This window comes from Calypte anna, chromosome 3 (genome assembly GCF_003957555.1).
Source record: "Calypte anna isolate BGI_N300 chromosome 3, bCalAnn1_v1.p, whole genome shotgun sequence".
Classification (NCBI taxonomy): Eukaryota; Metazoa; Chordata; class Aves; order Apodiformes; family Trochilidae; genus Calypte; species Calypte anna.
The window spans coordinates 95,718,270-95,741,394 of record NC_044246.1 but is presented as its reverse complement, the minus strand read 5'-3'; the positions used below and the strand labels follow the sequence as shown (position 1 = coordinate 95,741,394).

General features: G+C 36.1%; 1 protein-coding gene across 1 annotated transcript in view; it reads left to right on the top strand.

The window, feature by feature from the left end:
* SH3YL1 (SH3 and SYLF domain containing 1) overlaps nt 1-22,871 on the top strand; it is a 41,226-nt gene extending 18,355 nt beyond the window's left edge. Inside the window, exons 7-10 of the mRNA XM_030446745.1 lie at nt 956-1,100; nt 1,750-1,822; nt 2,533-2,589; nt 22,413-22,871. Coding sequence (XP_030302605.1) covers nt 956-1,100; nt 1,750-1,822; nt 2,533-2,589; nt 22,413-22,612 — 475 coding nt within the window. The 3' untranslated portion in view covers nt 22,613-22,871. The remainder of the gene's footprint in view (nt 1-955; nt 1,101-1,749; nt 1,823-2,532; nt 2,590-22,412) is intronic.
* The last annotated feature ends 254 nt before the right edge of the window (nt 22,872-23,125 follow it).

The following is a 23,125-nucleotide window of genomic DNA, read 5'->3' as shown; positions in this document are numbered from 1 at the left end:
GCTCCAGAAGGACAACCTGCCTCACCATGGTCTTCATCACAGGCTGCCAGGAAATCTCTACTCTGGCACCTGAAGCATCTCCTCCTTCTCCTTCTTCACTGGCTTTGGTATCTGCAGAGCTGTTTCTCTCTCATATTCTCACTCCTCTCTCCCCACTGCTGTTGTGCAGATTTTTTTTCCTGTTTTTAAATATGTTCTTACAGTGGTGCTACCACCATCTCTGATTAGCTTAACCTTGGCCAGAAGTGGTTCCATCTTGGAGCTGCTGGAGCTGCTTCTCTCCAACATGGGGGCAGCTTCTAGCATCTTCTCCCAGAAGGTACCCATGTAGCCCCACCACTTACCAAAACCTTGCCAGCTAAACTTGTCACAGATGATTACTATCTTGTAGAAGATAGTAATTGAGGTGTTTACTAAATAATGAGGAAAAATATTTCAGACCAGTTGAAACAAAAAAGTTTATATAGAGTATCACCGAATTTGAGGAAATACCCAGTTTATGGAATGCTGCTTCCTCTGTGCAGCCTATTAAGTTTAAAATCCAAGGAAACCCTGAGTGTTCTGTGTTTATAAAAACTTTGACTCTGCTAGTATCTCCAAAGTTCAAGTCAGTAACTTTTAGTGTCTTCATTCATAGAATCGAGGCTCCAGTGTTTCCATTAAGCAATTTTACTACATTATTAAGGAATCTACTACAATGTTTTGTAGAAGTGGTGTGTATTCCTTCAGTTTGCTGTGTGAGTGGCTTTCAAATGGTCTAGCTGATGCATACCAAGTATCAGCCAAATTTACAGTGTTGAGCTTATTCTGTCATTGCTCAATAGATGATCAGTAGGAGAACTGCAAGGCTGATAAGGAGGAGGAGACACATTTGCTCAGGTTGAATTTGTCTAGGCATTGATTAAAATGTAATGATGATCAAATACCTGGCATTTTTTCTTTTCTTTTTTATCAGGTTTTATGGGCAGGATATTCGTGCTAGTGCCATCTTGCTTGGTGATGTGCCTTTTCCTTCTCAAGCAGAAGATCTGTATGAAACTTTAGCATCCTTCACTGAAGTATATGAAAATGAAGAGCAAAAAAATAATCCAGGAAAAGCTGTAAGGAAACAAAGAAGGATTTATGCACCTCTTTTTCACATAGTTTTTTTTATGTTCCTGAAGTGTTCCTAGTCAGTGTTAATGTTGATGTTTGTGTGGCATTCGTAACTTTTCTATTGGTGTAGTGCTTTGCAGATACTGGATGTGAGTAATACATTCATTCAAGTATTGCTGTGGCAGGCTCATCTGGAATAGAGTGTTGCTGCTTTTGATCCTTCAGTATAACAGTGTGTCCTTTTTTTTTTTTTTTTTTTTCAAAGTAGTGCATAATCAAATCTAAGATGACCTAATCAGGTCAACCTGCAAATAAAACAATAAGCATACCAGGCTTGATGTGGATACTCTTCATTTTTCTACTTTTTCTGTCTTCCCTTCAAAAAGTGCACTTACAATATAATACTGAGACCTGTAGAAGATGTTTTCTTGTGTATGTTAGTGTTACTGATAGACATTTACTTTGATCTTTTTTAAACCCTTGATGAATTACTTTATACCTGTATGTTACTACTCCTTTAGTGTGTTTCTCAAATTCATACAATCTCAATGTAGATAAAGTGATTTTTTTTTTTTTTTCAGTCTAACCTGTTGCATACCTCTAGGCTTTGAAGTTAGAGCTATGCTTCTTGTAGTAAATGTTTGTATATTTCAGGTAAATGACCCACCTGGTAGACCATCATTGAGACCAGAACCACCTAATCCCACTGTTAGGCCAACGCCACCAGGTTAAAAGCATTTTGATAATATTTTCTCTATAAAATTTAAATTAATGAATGTTATGCAATTATTATAGAAATAGTTCTCTATAAAAATGTGTTGCTAATACTCTCCCTTGGGCAAATATTGAATGTATGTTGGGATAGTTCCATGAGCATTAAAGGGCAAAATTTTCATTTGTTTTATCTTAATAAACCTTTTCTCTCTGACAGATTTGCTACAGAAATAGTGTCTGTATAGTTGCAGAAGCATGTAATAGTTCACAGGAAGCAATCAGGTTTATCAGATACATAGAAGCCCCATGGTACAATGAAACATCTTAGCAGTAAAAAGAGCAGTCCTGCTAGAAACTCTTAGTCCTACTTCTAGAAACTTGTGATTTCTAGAAAACTTAACTCTTCTTTCATGTTGTCATTAATTTTTAATTAGCAGAAGTCCTACAGAACAGTAGAAGAGGCAAAGTTTCAGCTTCACAGCAGTTTGTCTGTCAAAGTGCCGTCATTGAAAGTGAGAATTTACTGTACAACTCCTGTTGTTAAACCAATTTATTTCTCTGGCCAAGGATATAAGGCACAGTCTTTATTTCTTTCTACTGTACTGCTCCTTAGATAATTGCAATAATTTTATTTCTATTGAACATGTATAAGAAAAACAGTATATGAAATATAACAGTACTTCCTAGCGTATCATATAACTTGATACTTTATTGTCTCTTCAGCTAAAAAGAATACCAACAAACTTTATCCTGAACTTCCAAATGATTATGCCTCTGTGGGTAAGTACTAACCTTACACATATTTTATTAATGCAGTGTGGAATCTGAGAAGTCCTAAGAGTATTTTAGAAGATATCTAAGAACAACTTACATATTTTTCTTTACTGTCCATGTGGTAAAATGAGATCGAGGTGTTCTATACTTTCCTGAAATATGAATCTGATGATACATTCATAATTCATACAGTGCTGATCTTTTTCTGAGCATTAAAATTCTCTTGCTTTGTTCTTTGAGCTTGAAAAATGCACTGAAAGCAGTAAAACTGTTTTACATTACCACCTAGTTGAAGTGAAAAAGAAAGGTGATATAACAAGCTTATGTCCAAGGCCTCATGGAAGGTAATGTAACTCCTGTTTTAATTAAACAGTGCTTCCACAGATCATATCTCATTATGCTGGCATAAACACAGATTTCCATTACAGTTATACTTCTTGAGGGTTTCTTGTATTGAGTTGAGATAACCACATTATACTAAAAAAATAGTACTTAATTCTCTTTTTTATGTTAGTTCTTGGAAATTTAAATCAGTTCTAACAGAAGACTTTAATCTAATAATTGCAATGTAACTTTTGAATTGTTGATTTGACTGCTATAGTCTTCTCTCCCATGTGGAGTCTCATCTTTCTCAGGTAAAAGACCACTGGCTGTTTCAAAGTCAGTGACATAAATTATTTCTTCCATGAAATATGATGTCTCTTTGATAAAGAAATGTTACAATGGTTACTACTAAGATCAAAACCAAGACCAAGACATTCTGTATTATGTATAAATACATTTTTATGTATGTGAATATGTACAGAAATTTTCACATATTGTATGCACCACTTGAAAATATAATTAAATAAAATATTTCTTTTTTGAAAATGGAGCTAAAATCAATGTTGTTAATAGATCACAGTGAAAAGTCTATTTCAGGCAGAGTACTGTGATTTAACACACTATTTAAACTCTCTTGTCTGAAGGCCAATATCATAAAAATATTTTTTATTTTTTTATTCATGTAATTAGAGATTGTAATTAAGATAAATTATGTGTGACTGTCTTTATATTCTTCATATCCTTTCTCCATACATGCTCTTGAGGTGTGTGTGTAAGTGTTCAGGGAATTAACATGGGAGTATCTGTAGCTGAGATGTTGATGTGACTTCTGCAGATCAGAGACTTGCTGAGAATCAAAATTTGTAATTGTTCTGGAGGACTTGACTAGGAAAAGAATGGTGAATCTACTGTACTCAGCATCTATATCCAAAAGGAAAGAAAAACTGATCTTCTGGCTATTAAACTTTCCCAGACTTGAAAAAACTCTGACCAAGTATGAAGAGGTTTCTAAAGCAGTAGGAAAAACTTGCACACACATTTGCTAAACAGTCTTCTTCCATTCAGGTGCAAGAGGGAAGGTAAAAATCTTACAGAGTCATCTGTTGATGGCTTTCAAGTTTCTCTGAAAATGGTGGCTCAGTCAGTCTACTAATGAGGATTCCTAACAAGTGTTAGACACACAAAAGTTTATCTTTGAGAACTGCAAGAGACAAGAGGATCTTGTGTGAATTACACTCTCTGCAAGAAATCATGTCTCATGGTAATTTTTTTTTACTACCTTGGAAGTTTGACATGTTATATTTTGCTTTTTATGGCAGATTGTATTTCACAGGTAACAGTTCAAATGATATCTGAATCCACAGAAGTAATGTATGTTTCTAAAGGCTAAAGAATTGTTCTTATCAGAAGGAAAAATGAAGACTGAAGTCAGTTCCCCTAAGTTTCTCAATATCATAGCTTATAATCATGTTGATGGGAGGCTGGAAATGGGTTGCAGTCCCTTTCACATCAGTAGCAGTGGGTGTTTACAGTGTGTGATGGAATAGTAGGAGCCTAAAGGCTATACCTCCTGCCCATGATCTCTTCCAGCCAGTTTATAGTCCAGATGATTTCAAGAGAGCTGCCCAGCAGCTATAGCTCCTAGTAGCCCAGCTTTATTTAAGAATTAGTTGCTGCAAGGAATGTTCTATTTGAAAGAAACAAGCAGCTTATTTTGTGTGTTTCTAGTTTGTTTTTGGTTGGTTGGTTTGTTTTGATTTTTTAGTTACTAAATAACTAAAAGAGTGCATGAAACTAATCTTTGGGAAACTACATTTCAGCTGGTGCAGGGGTATAATTTTGATATATATAATTTTGATAGGGAGCAGCAAGTTTGGGTTATCAAGAGTAAAGACCTACTTTTCAGTGGGGAGCTGGGAGGCTGGCATTGTGTTATGAGGCTTTGGTTTTACAACAGTTGCAAAAGTAGTCGGAAAGATGAAACATTGATTCTTCTCATTAGATAGATGGAAGAAAACCTAGTCTTCTGGATAGAACATTTTTAATTATTTTATGTTGACCTGAATTATCTAGATAGGTAATATAATATAACCTGTTTAAAATGCAAGAAGAATATTAAATGAAAAACATGTTTTTCTAAACTGATGTGATACTTGAACTCAAATGTAAGTAGATTGTTTTCATGTAACTGAATGATACTTTAGGTAATGCATTTAGTTGTAAAATGGGGTTCATTAATGTTTTAAAATGTTTCCAGAAAATTGGAAAGACCATAAATTTATTTTAAAGATAATGATTTATAGAGATCTTTTACATTTCTGGGAAGAAAACAAACAACAAACTGATAGTTACTGTGATTCAGTGAAGTATGAATTTCCTATGGGTAGTAGAGATTTTGCTGGAGTGTGTTCAGATAAAGAAATTATATTTGCTTATGAGTATGAAATTTCATACCTCCTTCCTGACTAGATTTAGGGATTTGCATTTTCATTTTCTTACTTGTCCCCTGTATGTTATACAATCTAGTAAAAGGGTTGACTGGTTCTTCAAAGCTTTATTAGCATGACTTAGCTTTATCTTATCTGGGTGGAAGGTTTCTGTGCAGTTCTATACCCCATCTGTAATAGAAATGATCCACGTTCTTTAGTGAAATATTTGGGCACTGTAGACTAAGAAGTTTATTTTATTAGGAAAATTTTTTTAGATACAGTAGGTTGTTAGTTTGCCACACTAGAATATATAATTCTAGATATTAGGTTTTTATTAGTGTTGTAATTTGTTTTTTGTATCTGCTTCTGCCCTCTTCTTTAGAATTTTAAGCTGAATAAATTAACTATCTGCAGACTTAGAACCTTTAAGGATATTGTGCATAAAACCATCACACCTAAACTTGATTACAGTAAAAACTTAACAAAAATACAAATAATAACTGCTTTTTTCAGCAAAAACTTTCTTCCACAAAAATATTAACAGATTGTTACTGCCCTCTTAGGCATCTGTTTGTATCCTTACATACTGAAAGAAGTACTATTTCAAGAAGTACTATTTTAAGAAGATAAATTTCCTTTCTGCAACAGTGATGGTTTGAGTGATTTGTCAATCTCACTATTAAAAATTAATGTCTGCCCATATGAATTTGTTTCCAGCTTGTAGACAGTGATGTTTTTGTGGCTTTCTTCATTATACTGAGGAACCCACCCAGAAGGATTTCTGTTCTCTTGTTCCTTTTAAGACACTTGTGCTGTAATCACATCACATTTTGAGCTCCCTTGATATTTCTTTTGATTGCTAAACAGATTGATGAGCTCTTTGTCGTAAGTCACTTTCCCTTTCAGATTATAAATAGTGTTGCAAATCACAAATTCTGAGATGTGATCTCAGGATCAGTAAGATTGTGGCTCCTAAATGCCATAATGAATTTCAGCTACACTTCAGTCCTTACCTTTTTTATTAATTATTCATGTATTTATTTTAGCCTTCTTATAAATTGCTACTCTATGTTAAAGTAATTGAGACAATATCAGCCCATTTTTATTAGGTAGTGCCATGAGGTTGTGGTAAACTCCTTGTGTTAAGAAAATTCCTGTCATAGCTGGTGCTTTTCATGGTTACAGTTCTGTAGGAATCACCAGGTCTTGTTAAAAATCTCTTTAATTCCAGGGTTGATCTCAGTGTTTCTTTCATTAATCTATGAATGCCAGATGGTTCAGTAGATCTGTAAAAATCTGTCTACTGTAAGAATTCCAAGACAGATTTTCATGCTCCCTAAGGTGTATTTTGTCAAGGAAACTGGAGGGTCTGTATGTGAATTATTTTTGTTACTATGTTATGGGGGTTTTGTGTCCAGTTAAACACATGTTAATTTACCCAGCACTATTACGAGGACTAAGAATTCATGGGCTGCTCCTCAGGTAAAAAGCTTAAAAAAACCCCACAAAACAGCAATAAAAGCCACAAAAAAACCCCAAACAAACAAAAACAAAAAAAACCCACAACAAAAACCCCAAAATACCCCTCAAAGCAAAAGAACTGTTTTGCAGCTCTCTGAAAGCCATACCACTATTTTTACTTGTGACTTCACCTCCTGTTTCATGTATTTTACCTGCATTCCTCTTCTGCAGTTCAGTTTCCACCTTACTTATGGTCTTGATGTTTTGGGAAGTTCTACTTCTATCCCTGTAGGATAATATCGATCAGATTCAGGGAAAACAGAAAACATAGCCTGTAATGTATACACCATTTTGGCTGTCTCTGCATTGATTAGTACACCTAATTACATGTACTGCTGAGCTTGTTTCAGCACAGTGTAGTGAAACAATGGAATTTTGATTTAGAGCTTCAGAAAGAGAGCATCAGTGTATTTGATTGCAAATGGAAAATATTGAAGCAATCGTTTTGTTTTTCTGATATGCTCCTCTTGGAAGAAGAGAAATCTAACATACAGGTATGTGTATCAGCTATGCAGTTCCAAATTTACAAATACCCATTGACAAAAAAATTACAACAATTACACTTTAACAAATGTGTAAGTGTGCCCAAATCTCCTCTTGATGACCAACTTTTGACTTCGGCACTTTTATTGTAGTTAAGACTAAATATCACAATAGTAAAGTAAAAGTATTTCATCAGTTTTGGGGCCAGTAGCATTCCAGTGTCTTTGTTACCTCTGGCTTTTCCCCCATATAATAGCTGAATTTTTTGTTTATTCTGTGTTGTGTTGTTTTGTTTTTCTTGTCTGTTCTGGTTTAAAATCATTTCATCATTCTGAAGATTCATTTCCCAATAAAAATAGTAGTAAAAATAAATTTAAAACTTTTATTTAAGAAATATTATAAAATGGATTTTGTACAGTGCTATCTGTATAGATCTGGAAGGGAAAAGGAATCCTAAACCTGTTCTTTTTAAGGGTGGAGGAGGGCTCCCTGGTTCACAGTGAGAAAAGCATTTTGCTTTTGAATGGGAAATGAAGTAATCTGGAAAGATGATTTATTTCTGTCACTGAGACTGGCTGACTTTTCAGAAATGTTGAGCCTGAGTCATTTTCATAGACAATTGACTGGATACTTTTAAGAGTCTACTCACTAATAGGGGTATGAGAACTTGGAGATGAATAGAATAAGCTACTCCACCTGGTGGAGTGCTGGTGCTTTCAGATGAATTGGCCATATTATCCTGATATATTTCTGTGCTCTTTCTCATTCCTTGTAGATAAGGAATTTAATTGGTTGATGAAGTTCTGCCATTGTGTGACTTCATGGAAAAGTGGAATAGACATTTTTTATGGTGAATAAATATACTGTTATCAATAATTAACTGAAAACAGGATAAAACAAGGAAAATAACAAACATGGATATGTGCATATTCCTTTTGATGCTGTGGATGTGGCAGTTCATGAATTACCCCTTTTCCAAGAAAGGCAGAGATTTGCAATAGGATCAAGTAGAACTATTTTGCGTTGTAAGCAGGAGCCCTCATCAAGCTGTGCAGTAATCTTTTCCTTCTATACTGTAATTTGTTGGGGAATTCTAGCAGATTATAAACCATTAAATCAATAGGAGAGCTCAATGTGACTAGCAGATACTTGTTTTAGAAAATCTTTACAAAGTGAGATACATCATAATCCTTCAAGACCCTGTCTACTAATTTAGTAAACATGAAGAAGTTAACCCCTTGAAAAGTAACTAAAGTACTTTTTTTTTTTTGTTTATTTTTAAGAGTTGTAGCTAAGCTTGGTCTATTTGCGTTTTTTGTGACAAGGCTTGTCAAATGTGTTTATATTTAGTTACTGGAAAAATAAAACATCCATCTGGTGGTCCCCCACAGTATTAATTTTCTTGCTATTATGGGCTCTTTCTTAATACTAATCAAACCCAGGAAATCCCAGGAAATTATTTTTGAGACTGTTTTTATCCCTGATTCACTTTCACTAGGATCATACTATTACTATCGTGAAAGTAATGTCAAATAATCAAGCTGCTTATGGCTTATGTTGTGGCAAGCTGACAGCGAAATATGGAGCATGCAAGACTTCACTGGTCATACTGAAACAAAGAACCTATTGCATATAATCAGCTAACTCAAAATATAAGAAGGTACAGGAAGATTGAGGTCAGGCATGTTAGGATGAAACAGAGGCCTTTCTGATGTGTGCAGGCATTGGCAGAGAGCTGTTTGCTAAATATGAACCAGATATACTGTCATGGGGAGTGATATTTTTTTCTTGCCATTTTTTGATGGAATAAAAATTAAGAAATTAGAGCTAGATTATAGGAAAATCTCAGTACTGTCTACACTTTTTAAGTGTAGTGCTCTGTTGATAATGCTGATTCACAGCAGTTAAAATGTGAAATCGTTCATGTGAACATAAAAGCGTTAAATGTCATAGGTTAAAGTCTTTGGTCTGAGGCCCTTGTAAAGCATGAAGTTTCATGTTTTTGTGGATTTATGAAATCTCTTCTTAAATATTTCAGTTGTTTGCACTGAAACTGTGTAGTGGACTAGATAGCATTTTTGTAGAATCACAGAATGATTGAGGTAGAAAGGTACCTTTAAAGGTCATCTAGTTGAACCCCCTGCAGTAAGCAGGGACATATTTGACTATGATCAAGTTGCTTAGAGCCCTGTCCCACCTTTCTGAATGTTCCTGAGGATAGGGCTTCTACCACCTCTCTGGCAACCTGTTGCAGTGTTGTACTACCTTCACCATAAAAACTTTCTTCCTTGTATCTAGTCTAAATCTACCCCCTCTTAGTTTTCATCCTGGTGGAACAACCACTTTCAATATATTTTTCCACAAGCAGTAGTACTAAGTGCCACGGTTTACCAAAAAGTGGTATGTTATTTGTCATGGAGGGACCTGGGGTTCTGCATCTACCTTGGCTGTTCTAGCAAATGCAGACCATGCAGATCAGCCAGATGGATGTTGCTGACTGAACCAAGAAAGTCATTCACATTTTGTAGAAAAACTGTCAGTTCCTGAATAATAAATAGAAGGACTTGCAAAAATAAACAAGGCAAACACTGATATAAGCTAAATTAATATGACTCAAAAACTGCCTTAAAAATGGTATTATATATTATGGTTATACTCCACTAGGTTTTTAGTTCTTATTAACAAGAGTATTGCCTTATTATGCAACCTTCACATACTTTTTTCCCCATTTATTTCTTTAAGAAGCGCAACTGGAAATGACCTCTACTCTTGTGGAAAGGAAGCGAGGTATTATTAATTTGTTCATACACTGTGGGACTTGCTTCCCTCTTCCCCCTTTCGTTGGAATGATGCATGCTTGTGTTCTTAGGAAATCCTTGGCTATTTAGCAAGGAAGAAGTCAAAAGAAGGGAAAAAAATTAGAAAATATAAAACTCTTCCAAAGGAAAAATGGAAGGGAGAAACTCTGGTAAATCATTGTACATGTTGGTCCCTGCCATAAGACTCAGGCTGTCTCTTTGCTACTCTTTCCACCAGTTCTGCCATTTGTTAACTACTGCAGAAGAATGAAGAAGAATTTGAGATTAGTGGTGCAGCTGTTTATAGGGCAGCAGGGGAAGTTTGGAAGTACTGTTGAGAGAAAAAATCTGCCTTAGTCTTTGTTGCACATTGGGCAAATTGGTACTCATGGCTGAATCCCATCTGCAAGCCAGAATTTCTTAATACTTAATCTAAGGGGTAAGTTTTTCACAAATGTAATTACTATAAGCTTTTTCTTTTGAAGGAGCATCTAAACATCCAATATGTCACTTGACCTAAAAGCATACAAAGCATTCCATCATATTCCTAAAGGTATGAAGAATGCTGCCAGTACCATTCTTAAATTGTAACTGAAAATTGCAGAACTGTTTGCTGCTTGATTTCATGAACTTTATCATAACTGTGTACTTTTTGGCCAGGTTCATGCAAGGAGTATTCAGTGGTGGTCAGCTGTGCCAGCCTGGGAAGTGGGATATGAGCACAGGTTGCAGGATGCTGGCAGTCCAAAATGCTTCATCCACATGAGGGTGGATGTTGCAGAGTTTGCACTGATCAGGTTAGGCCCTAGTTCAGGTTAGCTGAAAGCTGTTTCTAGCTCCTACTGAAGTTGCTCTGTGGTGAGGTATCTACCTTTCTCCTATCAGTTTACACTGGTTACAGATCATAAAGGATTGTTCCATGGATTACTGTAAGTGAAAGTACAATTGCTTGGGTCACCATTTGGCAGAAGAAGGGAACAGCTATGGAATAGATTCTGAAGTTATGAGCTGATGGCAGCAATGAGAACTAATTGTGGGAAGAATCAATCTTAGCATAGATTTCCACAGTCCCTTTTCCCAGCAAAATTTAAAAAAAGTATTCTATATACTGCAGGTGTTCACATAATATAAATAAACACTTATGTTTATTCATAACAAATATAAATAAATACCAAAATGTTTAGGAGATGCCAGCTTTTTTTTTACAGAAAGCAGTTTTTGAATTTTTCTTTTTTAATGACTTAAAAGTTCTTTTTTGCTTGTCTTCTAAATTTATTCTTAGCAAGATAAAATGAGGTTTATGTCATGTTTTCCTGAGGCTGGAGGTTATTTTCCTAGACTGAGGTAAAAGCTAGGACCATGACAAAAGAAATCATATGTGTCAATCACAGAACATTAGCACATTAGCAGAATTTTTGAATCTGATGGTACAGAAATCTGAGAATAAAAATGCAGAGAACAGGATATTAAGGTTGAGATGTAGAGTAAACATGAAAAATCTTGTCAACATAATAAAAGAACCATAAATCATTCCTAAATCATCAGTTTGCCCCTAATAAAACAGTGCTCTGTTCTTGTTACTTCACTTTTCAGAATGTGAAGCTTAAATGCTTAGCATTGCATCTCAGCTTTTGCAGTATGATTTCAGCACAGGTGTTATTTGCATTAATGGAGAATTGAACATAATAAAGCCCTTGACAGTGATATAGTTTATTTGACCATTTCATTTTGAATAAAAATGTAAATGTTTTTTTGAAAGGGCAGAAAAATCCAAAAAGTAATCAGGAAAAGTACTATTACAGAATTGACTCTTGCAAGCAGGAGGTGGGTTTTTTATATCCTAAATATCAAATACATCCCCAGATGCTTGACAAAAAAGGCACTTCTTTAATGCAAAAGCTGAGTGTGCTGAAACAAAGATAGAAAGCATTCCATCAGCAGATGAAGATGATGAGCCAGCATGTTCCCTAGTAGGCCAGAAACTCAAAAACAGTGAAATATGCTTCATACTGAATGAGCTTAATTTGCACTTCAAATATAGTCAGGTCTGTTTCACCAGCCAATGAAACCACTCATTTTGTTTGCTGGATGTGACTGTTGAGAAATGGTGACATGGAAGCTGCTCTGAAATGTTCCACTTCCATCTTATGTGTAAGAGGTCAGAAATACTTGAGCCTTTTCTGGCCTTTGTGAGTCTATTATAAAAGTGTGTATAATGCCTGCATTCTATACATACAAATTTGCAGCTGATGACAAATTTTATCTCTTTGAGTCCCTGCAGCAAAACTGAGGGTAGTGTATGTACCTTGTACAGAACATCTGTGGCTAATTTTGCTTTGTGACCTTTAACAACAAGTATTAAACATAGAATAATTTTTCCCAGTGCTATCTTCTCTAATCTTTTGAGCACAGTTATCTTGTTTCAGAAATCAACTGGAGGGTTTTGTAACATTGGAAACCTGGACAAAGTTCCTACTTGAAGTTATATATACTCTAGCTCTGCAACTAATTCAGAAAATACTTTTGCTGAGACAAATCCCATGGAATTGGAAGAAATCTTAATATTTGGATTTGTACTCCTTTTCAGTACTGGGAAGTACTGGTACTTTTTAGTGACAAGATGTAGTAAAAGGTGTAGTTCCTGGAATACAGGGCTTCCTTCCTTGATATTATCCAAGGTTCTTTGAGGGTTTTGAAGTTTCCTGAAACCTACAGCTACTGTAACCAGTTAGGCATCAAGCTCTCTGAATGTAGGATACTTCTTTGCCTGTGACTGACTGTAGAATAGAGCCAAGCAACTGGTGTTTGCCCTCTCTTCAGAGCAGCTTTGTGTATTTGATAGCACAAAGAGGCATTTGTATGGGCTTGCTTTCTTAGTTATGAAGAAGAAATTGTTTTCAGACTTCAGTGTTGAATTTAAATACTCTGAGAATCTATGAGGTTTTTTATTTTCAGAGGAAGACAGGTGGGTTTCTTAACTTACATAAAGCAAGCCATAATTAGTGGCAAAACAACAGTTAAGTCAAGAGATTATTTGTTCTGAGCATGATCTGCTAAATATCATGTCTCCTGACCTTTGATCACATGAGCATTATTGGAGATTATTGGGATCAGTGATGTCATATGACATACTTTGAGTATCTGTGCAGAAAGATGTATACTTATATCTGATTAGAGCAGATGAGTACCTGTAGCTATAAAATATCAACTCTACTGTGCATATTTAGGCTTTCCCAAACATCTGTTCAGTGAGATCTGAGGTAGTTGTTTTGTGTATGCTGAGGGTTTTTTGCAGTGAGTCTACATGTAAAAAGCAAAATAGAAAAGACCATTAAGGAAATTAATAGTGTAATGTGGATAGGACATTTGAGATTTCACTTATAAGACTGAACAAACACTTGCTTTACAATTTGTCCATAAACAACTAAAATTAAATTTGTTCTGCTCTAGAAACTGAGATAAAACTATTCTACACACTCCCTCTCAGTTCCCTTCTAGTGCTTCTTTGGCTATTGCTGACATAATTCACATAAGAAATCAAATGTCTGCAGGAAATAATTTTATATTTGTAAGTTTTTTTCATGGATGCTGTTTTAAATAATAGTTCAGAAATAGATAGAACTAATGGAACAAGGAGGGTAAGTTCATTTGTAGTACAAAGTAGATATTCCCCAGTATGACTGTTCATATGTAACCAAGACATCAGATTTCCCTCATGTCCTTGAGAAAGGTGCTCTATCACTAAGACTACTTGTAGTTTCAGCTTCATAACTCTTTGGAGAAATGAGAACCAAAGAATTAGCATACCAGACAACATGCTGCCCAATTTCTCTCTCCCTACTGGTGATCTACCACACAATTAGTGCTTTGACTTGAACATGATTAATGCTGTTCTTAACTGTTTTTATATAACTATTGACAGGTCAGTTTCAGGTCTATTTCCTTAGTTTCTTTGAACTACATGCGTCATTTAATTTATGTCCTGGTATTTCTTGTTACGGTCAGGGAACAGATAAAGGCACTAATGACAGAGAGTTGTTTTGGTTTTTTTTCTCTACTAACCACATCCCTCTAGTGTTCTCTTTGCTAGTTTACTTTTTTTTATTTTAGGTAACCTTGGACTAGGTCCCATTATTGTACACAGACTCCTTTAAAAACCTAAAATAGTTTATAGAACTAATGACTTTTTATTTATGACCAAACTAAGAGTTTTCATTATGTTGAATTCTAATATGGCTCTGTGTTTAGACTTCTAGACAACATTCATTCCTATTCAAAATCCATATCTTTGTACTGAACTTTCTTTAAATTATGTAGACATCATCTTTATTTTGATTTCTCTGAATCCTCATTGTTACATTGTGGGTTTTTTCCCATTATCATTCTAAATGCATTTGACCCCGTTAGCTCTGTTATTATCTAGCTTTATCACCTCTTCTGTAGCTTTGGTTCAGCTCAGCCTTCAGTTGAAAGAGCAGCTCTGCTATATAACTAATACCTCTCTCCTTCTTGTACCTCAGCTCTCTGTGGCTTCCAGTTTCTCCAGTGTTCTCTGCTCTAAATGCTCAGATCTGAAACTGCCTGTTTCTGGCCACTGCAGAGCACATGTGATCTTCTAGTTGAATTTCTTTACAAGTTCTCACCTTCCAAGCAAGGATTCCTATAGATAGTTCTCTGAATACCATTTCAAAGGTGTAGGCTTTTCTTTCTGTCTCCACTTTTGCCTTCTTGGTTCAATTGTTACAACATCCTTCTCTCTGACCTTTACAAATTCATCAGTCTTTCACTCTCATCTAGATTCGATTCTTGCTTCAAAGTTAACTTCCTGCCCATCCTTTACATTCCTTCACCTACTCTCAATTTAAGGATGCTTTCAAGCTCAAACCACAACAGAAGAAGTCCCTACCAGATCCAGTTTACATCCCTTTCTAGTGAATATTACAGACTGGACTTAGTGGTTCATCTATTTCAAAGTTAAACTTAGGCCATTTCTCTGCCTGCTTGTAGGCATCATCATTTCCCAATGCTGCTGCATTCCTCAAGTCAAAATTGCAGGTATTCATTCAGTTGCTCTACCATGAGCTCTAGCACTAGTTTGAGAAGCATTGCCTGTCATTAGTAGTTACTCTGATGCCTTAAGAATTTACTACTTCCTGTTTTCTTTGCCTACTCCTTACCTTCCAGCATAGTGTGCTGGATCCACCAGAAAATATATTCTTTTGGTTCATTTCCTACCTGTATCTTACCCAAAGGATAGCTCAAGAGGCCTCAAGTCTGAAAATATGGTGGAGGAGCAGTAATAGTCACTGAAGGAACTGGACTCATTCAAGCCTGTAACAGTGAGTGCAGAAGCTGAGTGACTGTTGCTAACTGGATTCCATACTCAAATTCTAGTTCCACCCATAAAGCTGACTTTGGCTGTAATGCAGTAACTTGTATCCACTTCAGAATGAGCCATAAGACATTTGCTGCTCTTATTCTATCCTCTGTCCTATCTTATTCTGTCCTGCAGGAATTCAGCATTATCTTTTAGTTTCCGTATCTAGCTCTATCAATTGATGAGCACAGCAAGTCTTGAAATATCTGTAAGATATTTATTCTTGCCATTTTATTCTCATCTCATTTTCCTGATACTGCTTATCCAATAATGGATCTTTCTCTTCAGTCCCATACTTTATTAAAACCTTATCCTATTCTTAGCCTTAGCAGGAGCACAGTCACTCTGTCAGTCCTAGGCTAAACTGATTTGTTTTTGCAAAAAAGAGCAGCCATCCTTGCTTGTCATGGGGCTGCTAGTGACCTGAGCTTTTTAGTGCATAGTTGAACTCCTGCTCTCCACCCAGCTTTATCATCAAACACATACTTGCCCTTCTTGCTGGACCAGCTTAAATAAGCTATGTCATTTCAATTACTAGTTTAAACTCAGCAGTGGCCTTGAGCCATCCAGCCTGAACCCTAATCTTTGCAGGAGAAGACACTTTTGCAAGAACTGACACAAGGAAAGACTGCTCAGTTCATTTAGCTTAAACCAAAATCAGGATCAACGTGTTTTAATTCACTATCAAAGTGGTTTATTAAATCAGTATGATAGATAATTATTAGTAATCTGTGAAGATAAATATCAGCATTATAGGAAATAAATTGCAATATTAGACATATATTAAACTAATGGAAGTTTAATAAATACCTGAAGTTTCTAAATAGAACCTCCAAAGTTTCAATTGTACTTAGAGGTGTGCATGCATATCAAAGCTTTGACTTCATGCACATCTCCTCTGGCAGGCAGTATGGGTTGTGAGCACACAGTCTAATCTGGCAGAGCAGGTTCTCCTTCTTGCACAGACCTCTTGTTGAAGATGTGAGTGCTGCAGCTCTATGTGTGCTTGTGCAGCTCTCTATAACCCACTGATCCATATGTTGACAAGCCCCACCCTGAGGTCACAGATACATGAAGAGATATGAGAGCCTAATAGGTGCACCCCGTGCTGGCGTTCTCCTAGCTGGGTGCAGGCTAGTCACAGGTTTGTCTGGGAGGCTGCTCTGTCTTACCTAGACAGAGGTGATGCTGGCAAGGTGACTTCCATATGTATCAAACTAGGTTTTGATTACTGCTGTTCCAGTCCAAACTCTCCCCCACCCCCCAGTTACAGATTTTCACAACTCTTTTATACTTCAAGGTAACTTTGGTTTAAAAGTCTTTTTGAAGTTTTTCACCAAATCACAGGATGACTGAGGTTGAAAAGGGCCTCTATCTGGACCAATCTATATGCTTGAGCATGGTCACAAAAGAGCCATTTGCCCAGAGACATGTCCTTTTGAATACCTCCAAAGATGGAAACTCTACTACCACAGGGCAATATGTGCCAGTATCCAGTCACCCTCACAGTAAAGAAGTGTTTCCTGATGTTCAGAGATCACACCCTGTGTTACAGTTTGTGCCCATTGTCTCTGCTTCTGGGCATCACTGAGAAGAGCCTGGCTCCATCCACTTTCCACCCTTCCTTCAAGTATTTATGGACATTGATGTGTTATCCCAGAGTCTTTTCTTTTCTGAAAAGTCACAGCTCTCTTAGCCTTTCCCCACAAGGAAACTGCTTCAGTCCCTCCATCATGGCCCTTTGCTGGACTCTCTCTGGCATGTCCATGTTGCTCTTGTACTGAGTGGCTCAGAACTGGATACAGCATTCCAGGTGGAGCCTCAGTAGTACTGATGAAGGGAGAAGGATCACCTCCCCTGACCTACTGGCAGTATTTTGCCTAATGCAGCCCAGGATGCTGTTTGCTGCCTTTGATGCAACAGCATGTTGCTGGCTCTTGTAAAACTGTTGAATCAAGCTAATGGTTGTCTTCCTCCTGAACATGTCCAGATGGGACCTGATAATAGTTTTCTTTTTTAATGTGATAAATCCTTCAGGCAGTTTAGTATAATTGGTATATGTATACACAGTATTGACACTCACAGTCAAATCTTAGCAGGTGGTGTTGTCTAGAGTATTTGCTAAGGGTGGCCATTAAAATCTCTGTGAAAGTCTTCATTATGGGCACCAACTATCATTTTGTACTTAAAGATTTTGCAGGACCTAGCAATTAACTTAGTCCTTCAGCCTACTTTGGATTCTTCCCTTAACCAATTATAAACTCAATACTAATCCTTTCCAAAGTAAAGTCCAGTGTCCCCTAGCAGGTAAAGAACTAAGATTTCTGTCTGTTCCCTGTTAGTTATAGAGCTCATCTTAAACCTCCAAGCAACAGCTGAGACTTCTAATGCCCCTGAACTCTGTGTTAGTGATAGTAAAGCTTTTTGATACTTGGTGTCTTTGGTTTTAAAACCATAAATGTTTGCATCTGTGTAGATCCATTAGTTCTTTTCAATCATACGGTCTATTTGTTGGTTTTCTGTTACTTCTGCTGCACGAACAGCGTTCACGTAGTTGCTTATTCTTCTAGGTATCCATTTAACCAATAAGAATTCTTATTGCAGCTTTTCTGTAAGTTGACACTTTTTAGTGGACCTTTTATGCTAGCACTATACAACTTCTATCATCTCAGCTGCTGGAGACTTGTGTGATTTTAACATTTTTTGTGGCAGTTCCATTCATTTTTTTCTACTTCATATTACGAAATATAGAAAAAGTAGAATATGTTTGAATGTGTTGCTCATTCAGATTAATTTTACTGTGCAATCACATTTAGATATATTATGCTGAATCCCAGTAGATGTAATGTTAAAACCTTTCAACTTCAAAAGAAACCAGACCCACCAACCATTGACCAAATCAGAGATTTAGCAGAAAGTGGGTAATATATGGACAGTCAACAACAGGTTTAACCTGTCAGTCATCAGTACACTTGATTAGATGGCTTGTTGGTAGTGACAACTGAGTCACTAGTCTCCTTTTTTGCAAACTCCTTAATATGTTTTAGATAACTGAAAGCCAGCAGTAATACTTTGTATTAGTTTACTTATAGTTTCTGTCACATAGGTGCTCACATGACCCACAAAATCATTCTCACTCTTTAGTTGCTGATAGCAAATTTTGAAACACGGTGTTTCAATAATCTCACCACTCACCTTATCACATGAAACTTATTTCAGTTCTATTACTGTGTCAGTGGTGAAAAACAGCACTGTGAATTTTTTTATATAATTCTTCAGCAAGCTCTTGAGCATCAGACATTCAGTGCCTAAACAATATATGCATCTATGCCAGTGAGATTATATTTGGAATACACAGCTGAACATCACTAGTCTGTCTTCCAATTTAGATTTAGTTTTTGAAAAAATAATAGGCTGAACCCAAAATGATATAAAATGACTGTTCTTCTCTGAAAACAGTCTTAGAATCAGCCTCTAGGTTTACTAATATTTTACAAGTTCACATTAGAATGGCTAACATTCCAATGGCTACATGTAGTAGTAAATTAAACAGTGTGAAGGCACGCCTAGCAGTTACCTATGTGGATGTGTTGTTAGGAATTTCCTTGCCATTATTCTCTCCTGGCTCTTTTGAACACAGTTTATGGATTATGGATTATGGATTATGGATTATGTCTTAGGAGTTACTCCAGTCTAGAAACCAGTATGCACTTTGGATTGGCTCTCCTGTCTGGGTGGTGAGCATTTACTGGTTGGTATGTATGTGGCCAGCCTAAGCAAATTGGACTCAAAGAAAGTCTCTGACACTACTCAGCTGAATAATGTAAATGTAGCCAGTGTACCTGTTCTGTAGCAACTTTCTAGAGAATGCTTTCATTCTGTGGCAAGTGTGCTGTAGCTAAAAAATGTTTTACTGCTTTCATTCACTCCAATGCTGGCACTGCAGCACACTAAAGAGTCTGGAAATTTACTCCAGCGAATACCTCATAGAGTCCCCAGTCCATTGCAGTAGTCCTTAGTGAAATGTTCAACTCATTATAGCATTGAAAGACAAATAAAAATGAAAGAATGTTGTGGTCAGAGCAGTCTGTTATCCAGCATACACCACATCCATGTATGCTACAGCACTGAATATGTATGCTGGCTGCTGCACTAATGGATCTTCAGCCAAAATTTCAGTGTTTCTCTTTTGACCACTGTGTTTGTAGAACTCTGCTGTGTGTGTGTGTTCAGATACCATTAATTAAGGATTTTGCACAATGTAATTTGTTTTTATTCCATTGTACATGCTTATAAATCTCAATGGTTTCATTATCATATGCTGTATGTAGCACTGTAGCACCATCTTGTGTGAGCTGCAAATGTGGTTTCAATATATGCGTTCAGCAATCTTCATGTTGGCTAAAAAAATTTTCTTTAAAGCCCTTTTATGTAAAACTGAAATCAGGAAAAAAGATCATGAAATAGCTCTCCCTTATATGTAATAGATTTCATTACAGTCCATTAATTTACAATCCAATTTGTTAGCATGATCTGTGTAAGTGTGAGGTATGGGATGTTGCAATTGAATGCAATAATTATGCATTTGATGTGTTCTGTGCTATAAAAATACAGAATTCAAGCACAGAGATTAGACTCTTTGTGAGAAATAAACTGAAGGGATGGTATGGGAGAGAGTTGCTGGGGAAAATTAAGCAAAAATTTTTATTGAATACGTTAAAGAAATAAATCTGGAAAAAGCTTTTAAATTATATCAGTTAGCAAATGGGGCAAGGATTTAGAAATCAATGTTCACAGTCAGCTGTAGTCCTTTAAGGTTTCTGCACATTTGGAAGATACACATGCATAGAGGCAAAAAGTAAGAAGGGAAATGGATAAAACAACCTTGTTCCTTTGACAGAGCAAACATTTTATTTGAAGAATGATTGTAGTGCATCAAATGCATTCTTACACTTTAATGATGTAATGATCTTTTGTTACACCTTTCCATGCTTTAAATTGTGGCTAGTTCCCCTTCACTTTACTTCCTACTTTTACTGAGCCATTTTCAGTATACTCACTTGTTTAGGTAAGAGGAATTACAGTCTTAATTCAAGTTTATTCATGGAGGAGGCCACTGGTCCTTGCTGCCATTGCTATGAGTCCAACATTAAAGTGGTAATGTCATTTCTTCTATTGAATGCAATTGTATTGTGTTCACTTGGCAAGGTTTTGATAGCAGGGGTCTGCAGGGATGGCTTCTGTGAAAAGCTACTGGAAGCTTCCCTCATGTCTGATAGAGCCAGTGACCACTGGCCAGGGTTGAGCCCATCAGTAATGGTGGTGGTGTCTCTGTAATGATATATTCAAGAAAGGGAAAAAAAAGCTGCACAACAGCAACAGTAGTGAGAATATGCAAAAGAAACAACTCTGTACATACAAAGTCAGTAAAGAAGGAGGGTACAGAGGTTCTCCAGATGCTGAAGCAAAGATTCCCCAGTAGCCTGTGGTGATGACCATGGCCATAGCAGATGCTGGGGGGAAAAAAATCTATGCTGTTTATACATACATTTGTATTCCACTATTCTTTTTGTCCTGTTTTGACTAGAGTTTGTATTCGAGGGGCTTCAGGTAAAAGAATTTTTCCTCTTTCCTTTAAATAAATGCAACTGGAAGAGTTCTGTCAATCAGTTGTTGACAACAGACAGTCCAAAAAAAAGTTGTTATCAGTGCTTCTCCCACCATCCTTTGTGGCTCCATACTTCCAATGTATAGACTGAAAAAACCTTGGATTTCCCCTTTGGCAAGATAATTTTTGCAGCAAGACTTTATTCTTCAATGCTTCAACATTTGAGCAGCCTTCACATCCGTACAAGATTTCATCCAGAAATCTCCCCACCTGACTGTGTAAAAGCCTTCATTATTTCCTCTTAACTAGTCTTACATTGTACATTCTATTTTTCACTTTTAGATACATTCATGTGACAGATTTAGCTGTTTTCTAAATCAGTATTAAACAAATGCATCTACATCATATAGTTCAGACAGGTAAAAGAGCAAACATAATTATGAGTAAACTGAAGATATTCACTTAAAGTTCAGTTATAATAAACACTGGGATTTTGACTTAAAAGGTGTCAACAGGAACAGCTGGGTAACAGTAACCAGGACATTAGATTATTTTAAAACTGGATGGGAAGACTCCTGGTATGATTCGAATCCCAGCTAAGGACTGAAAAAGATAAGTAAGAAACTGGTGCAAAGAGACTAAAAGCCATTTGTATGTGTGATCTAAAATACTGCTATGCAATCAAAGTCTGGCTTCTGGTACATCAAACCATGATCAGTTCTTTCCAGTAACACATTTTGTGTGCTCTGTTTAACATGTGGCATACAACAAAATCCTACACCCTGCAAACCACATGGAAAGAGAAGTTTGGTGGATATTTTGTATTTTAGTATCTTATATCCTGAGTATTGGTAAAAAAACCCAATCCCTGCTTTAAGTTTTGCAGTTTCCGTGAAGAAACTGTCAGAAATCACATACCAAAACTAAAACCTGAAAGGGGTTCTGTTCAGCAATCTTTTAGGAGGTACTCATACTTTCTTCAGCGCTCTGTTTTTGTTCCCACTATCTTTGTTTGACCATATGACATTTATAGAAAAAGTTTCTCAATTTTATTTTATATGGATTACTACTTTATTAAATAGACTTTGGTGACAGGCTAGAGTCCAAATTTCACATACCCCTAAGAAGGTGGTAGAAATGGGGATTTTTTCGTCAGTGGTTTATATGCTCAGATGAATTATTTTGATGTCTTTGTCACTCTTTTCTACTGTCATTTGAGGATATTGTGCTTAAGGACTTACTATGGTGCAGTTTAATAATTTCCTTCTGATTAATTCCTTTCACTTCAGGTAGCTCTTGGAGTAATCCAGTAGAAGTGACAGCACTTTATTCATTTGAAGGACAGCAGCCGGGTGACTTGACTTTCAAAGCTGGAGACAAAATCACAGTTACAACCAAGACAGCATCTCAGTTTGACTGGTGGGAAGGAAGAATAGGAGGACAAACTGGCATCTTTCCAGCCAATTATGTTGCCATAAGTAACAACTGAATTTTTTTAGAAGAAAGTGTTGAAGCAGTAATATATTTACACTGAAAAATTTTTCAGATATTATTGAAATGAAATTCCTTATCAATACTGTTCTAACAAAAAAATTATATAACCTTAAGTTTCCCTTAAACTTATTTCTTAAATAAACAGTAGGTGATAGTCAATTTATAATGAAGTTTTATTTTTTAACAAGTTACCATATAAAAAGTACTGCAATTTGTGTCTAGTTTCAATTCTGTCTTGCTATATGGATTTATATTATACACTAGTGAAACACTACAAGCAATTTAAAACTAGGCTTGCTGAAAAAATACTAATTTGTATGAAATTATAATTTATGATCTATTTCAATAATAAATGCTCTCAAATATGTTTTAAACCATTTCTGAGTTGGATTTCTTTACTAAACAAATATTTCTTTGCAGGTATGCAGAGGAAACTATCTTTGTACTTGGATTTAAAAATCACTTTAGACGTTCCAGTTTTTCTCAGTAACTAATTTAGGCATAGTCA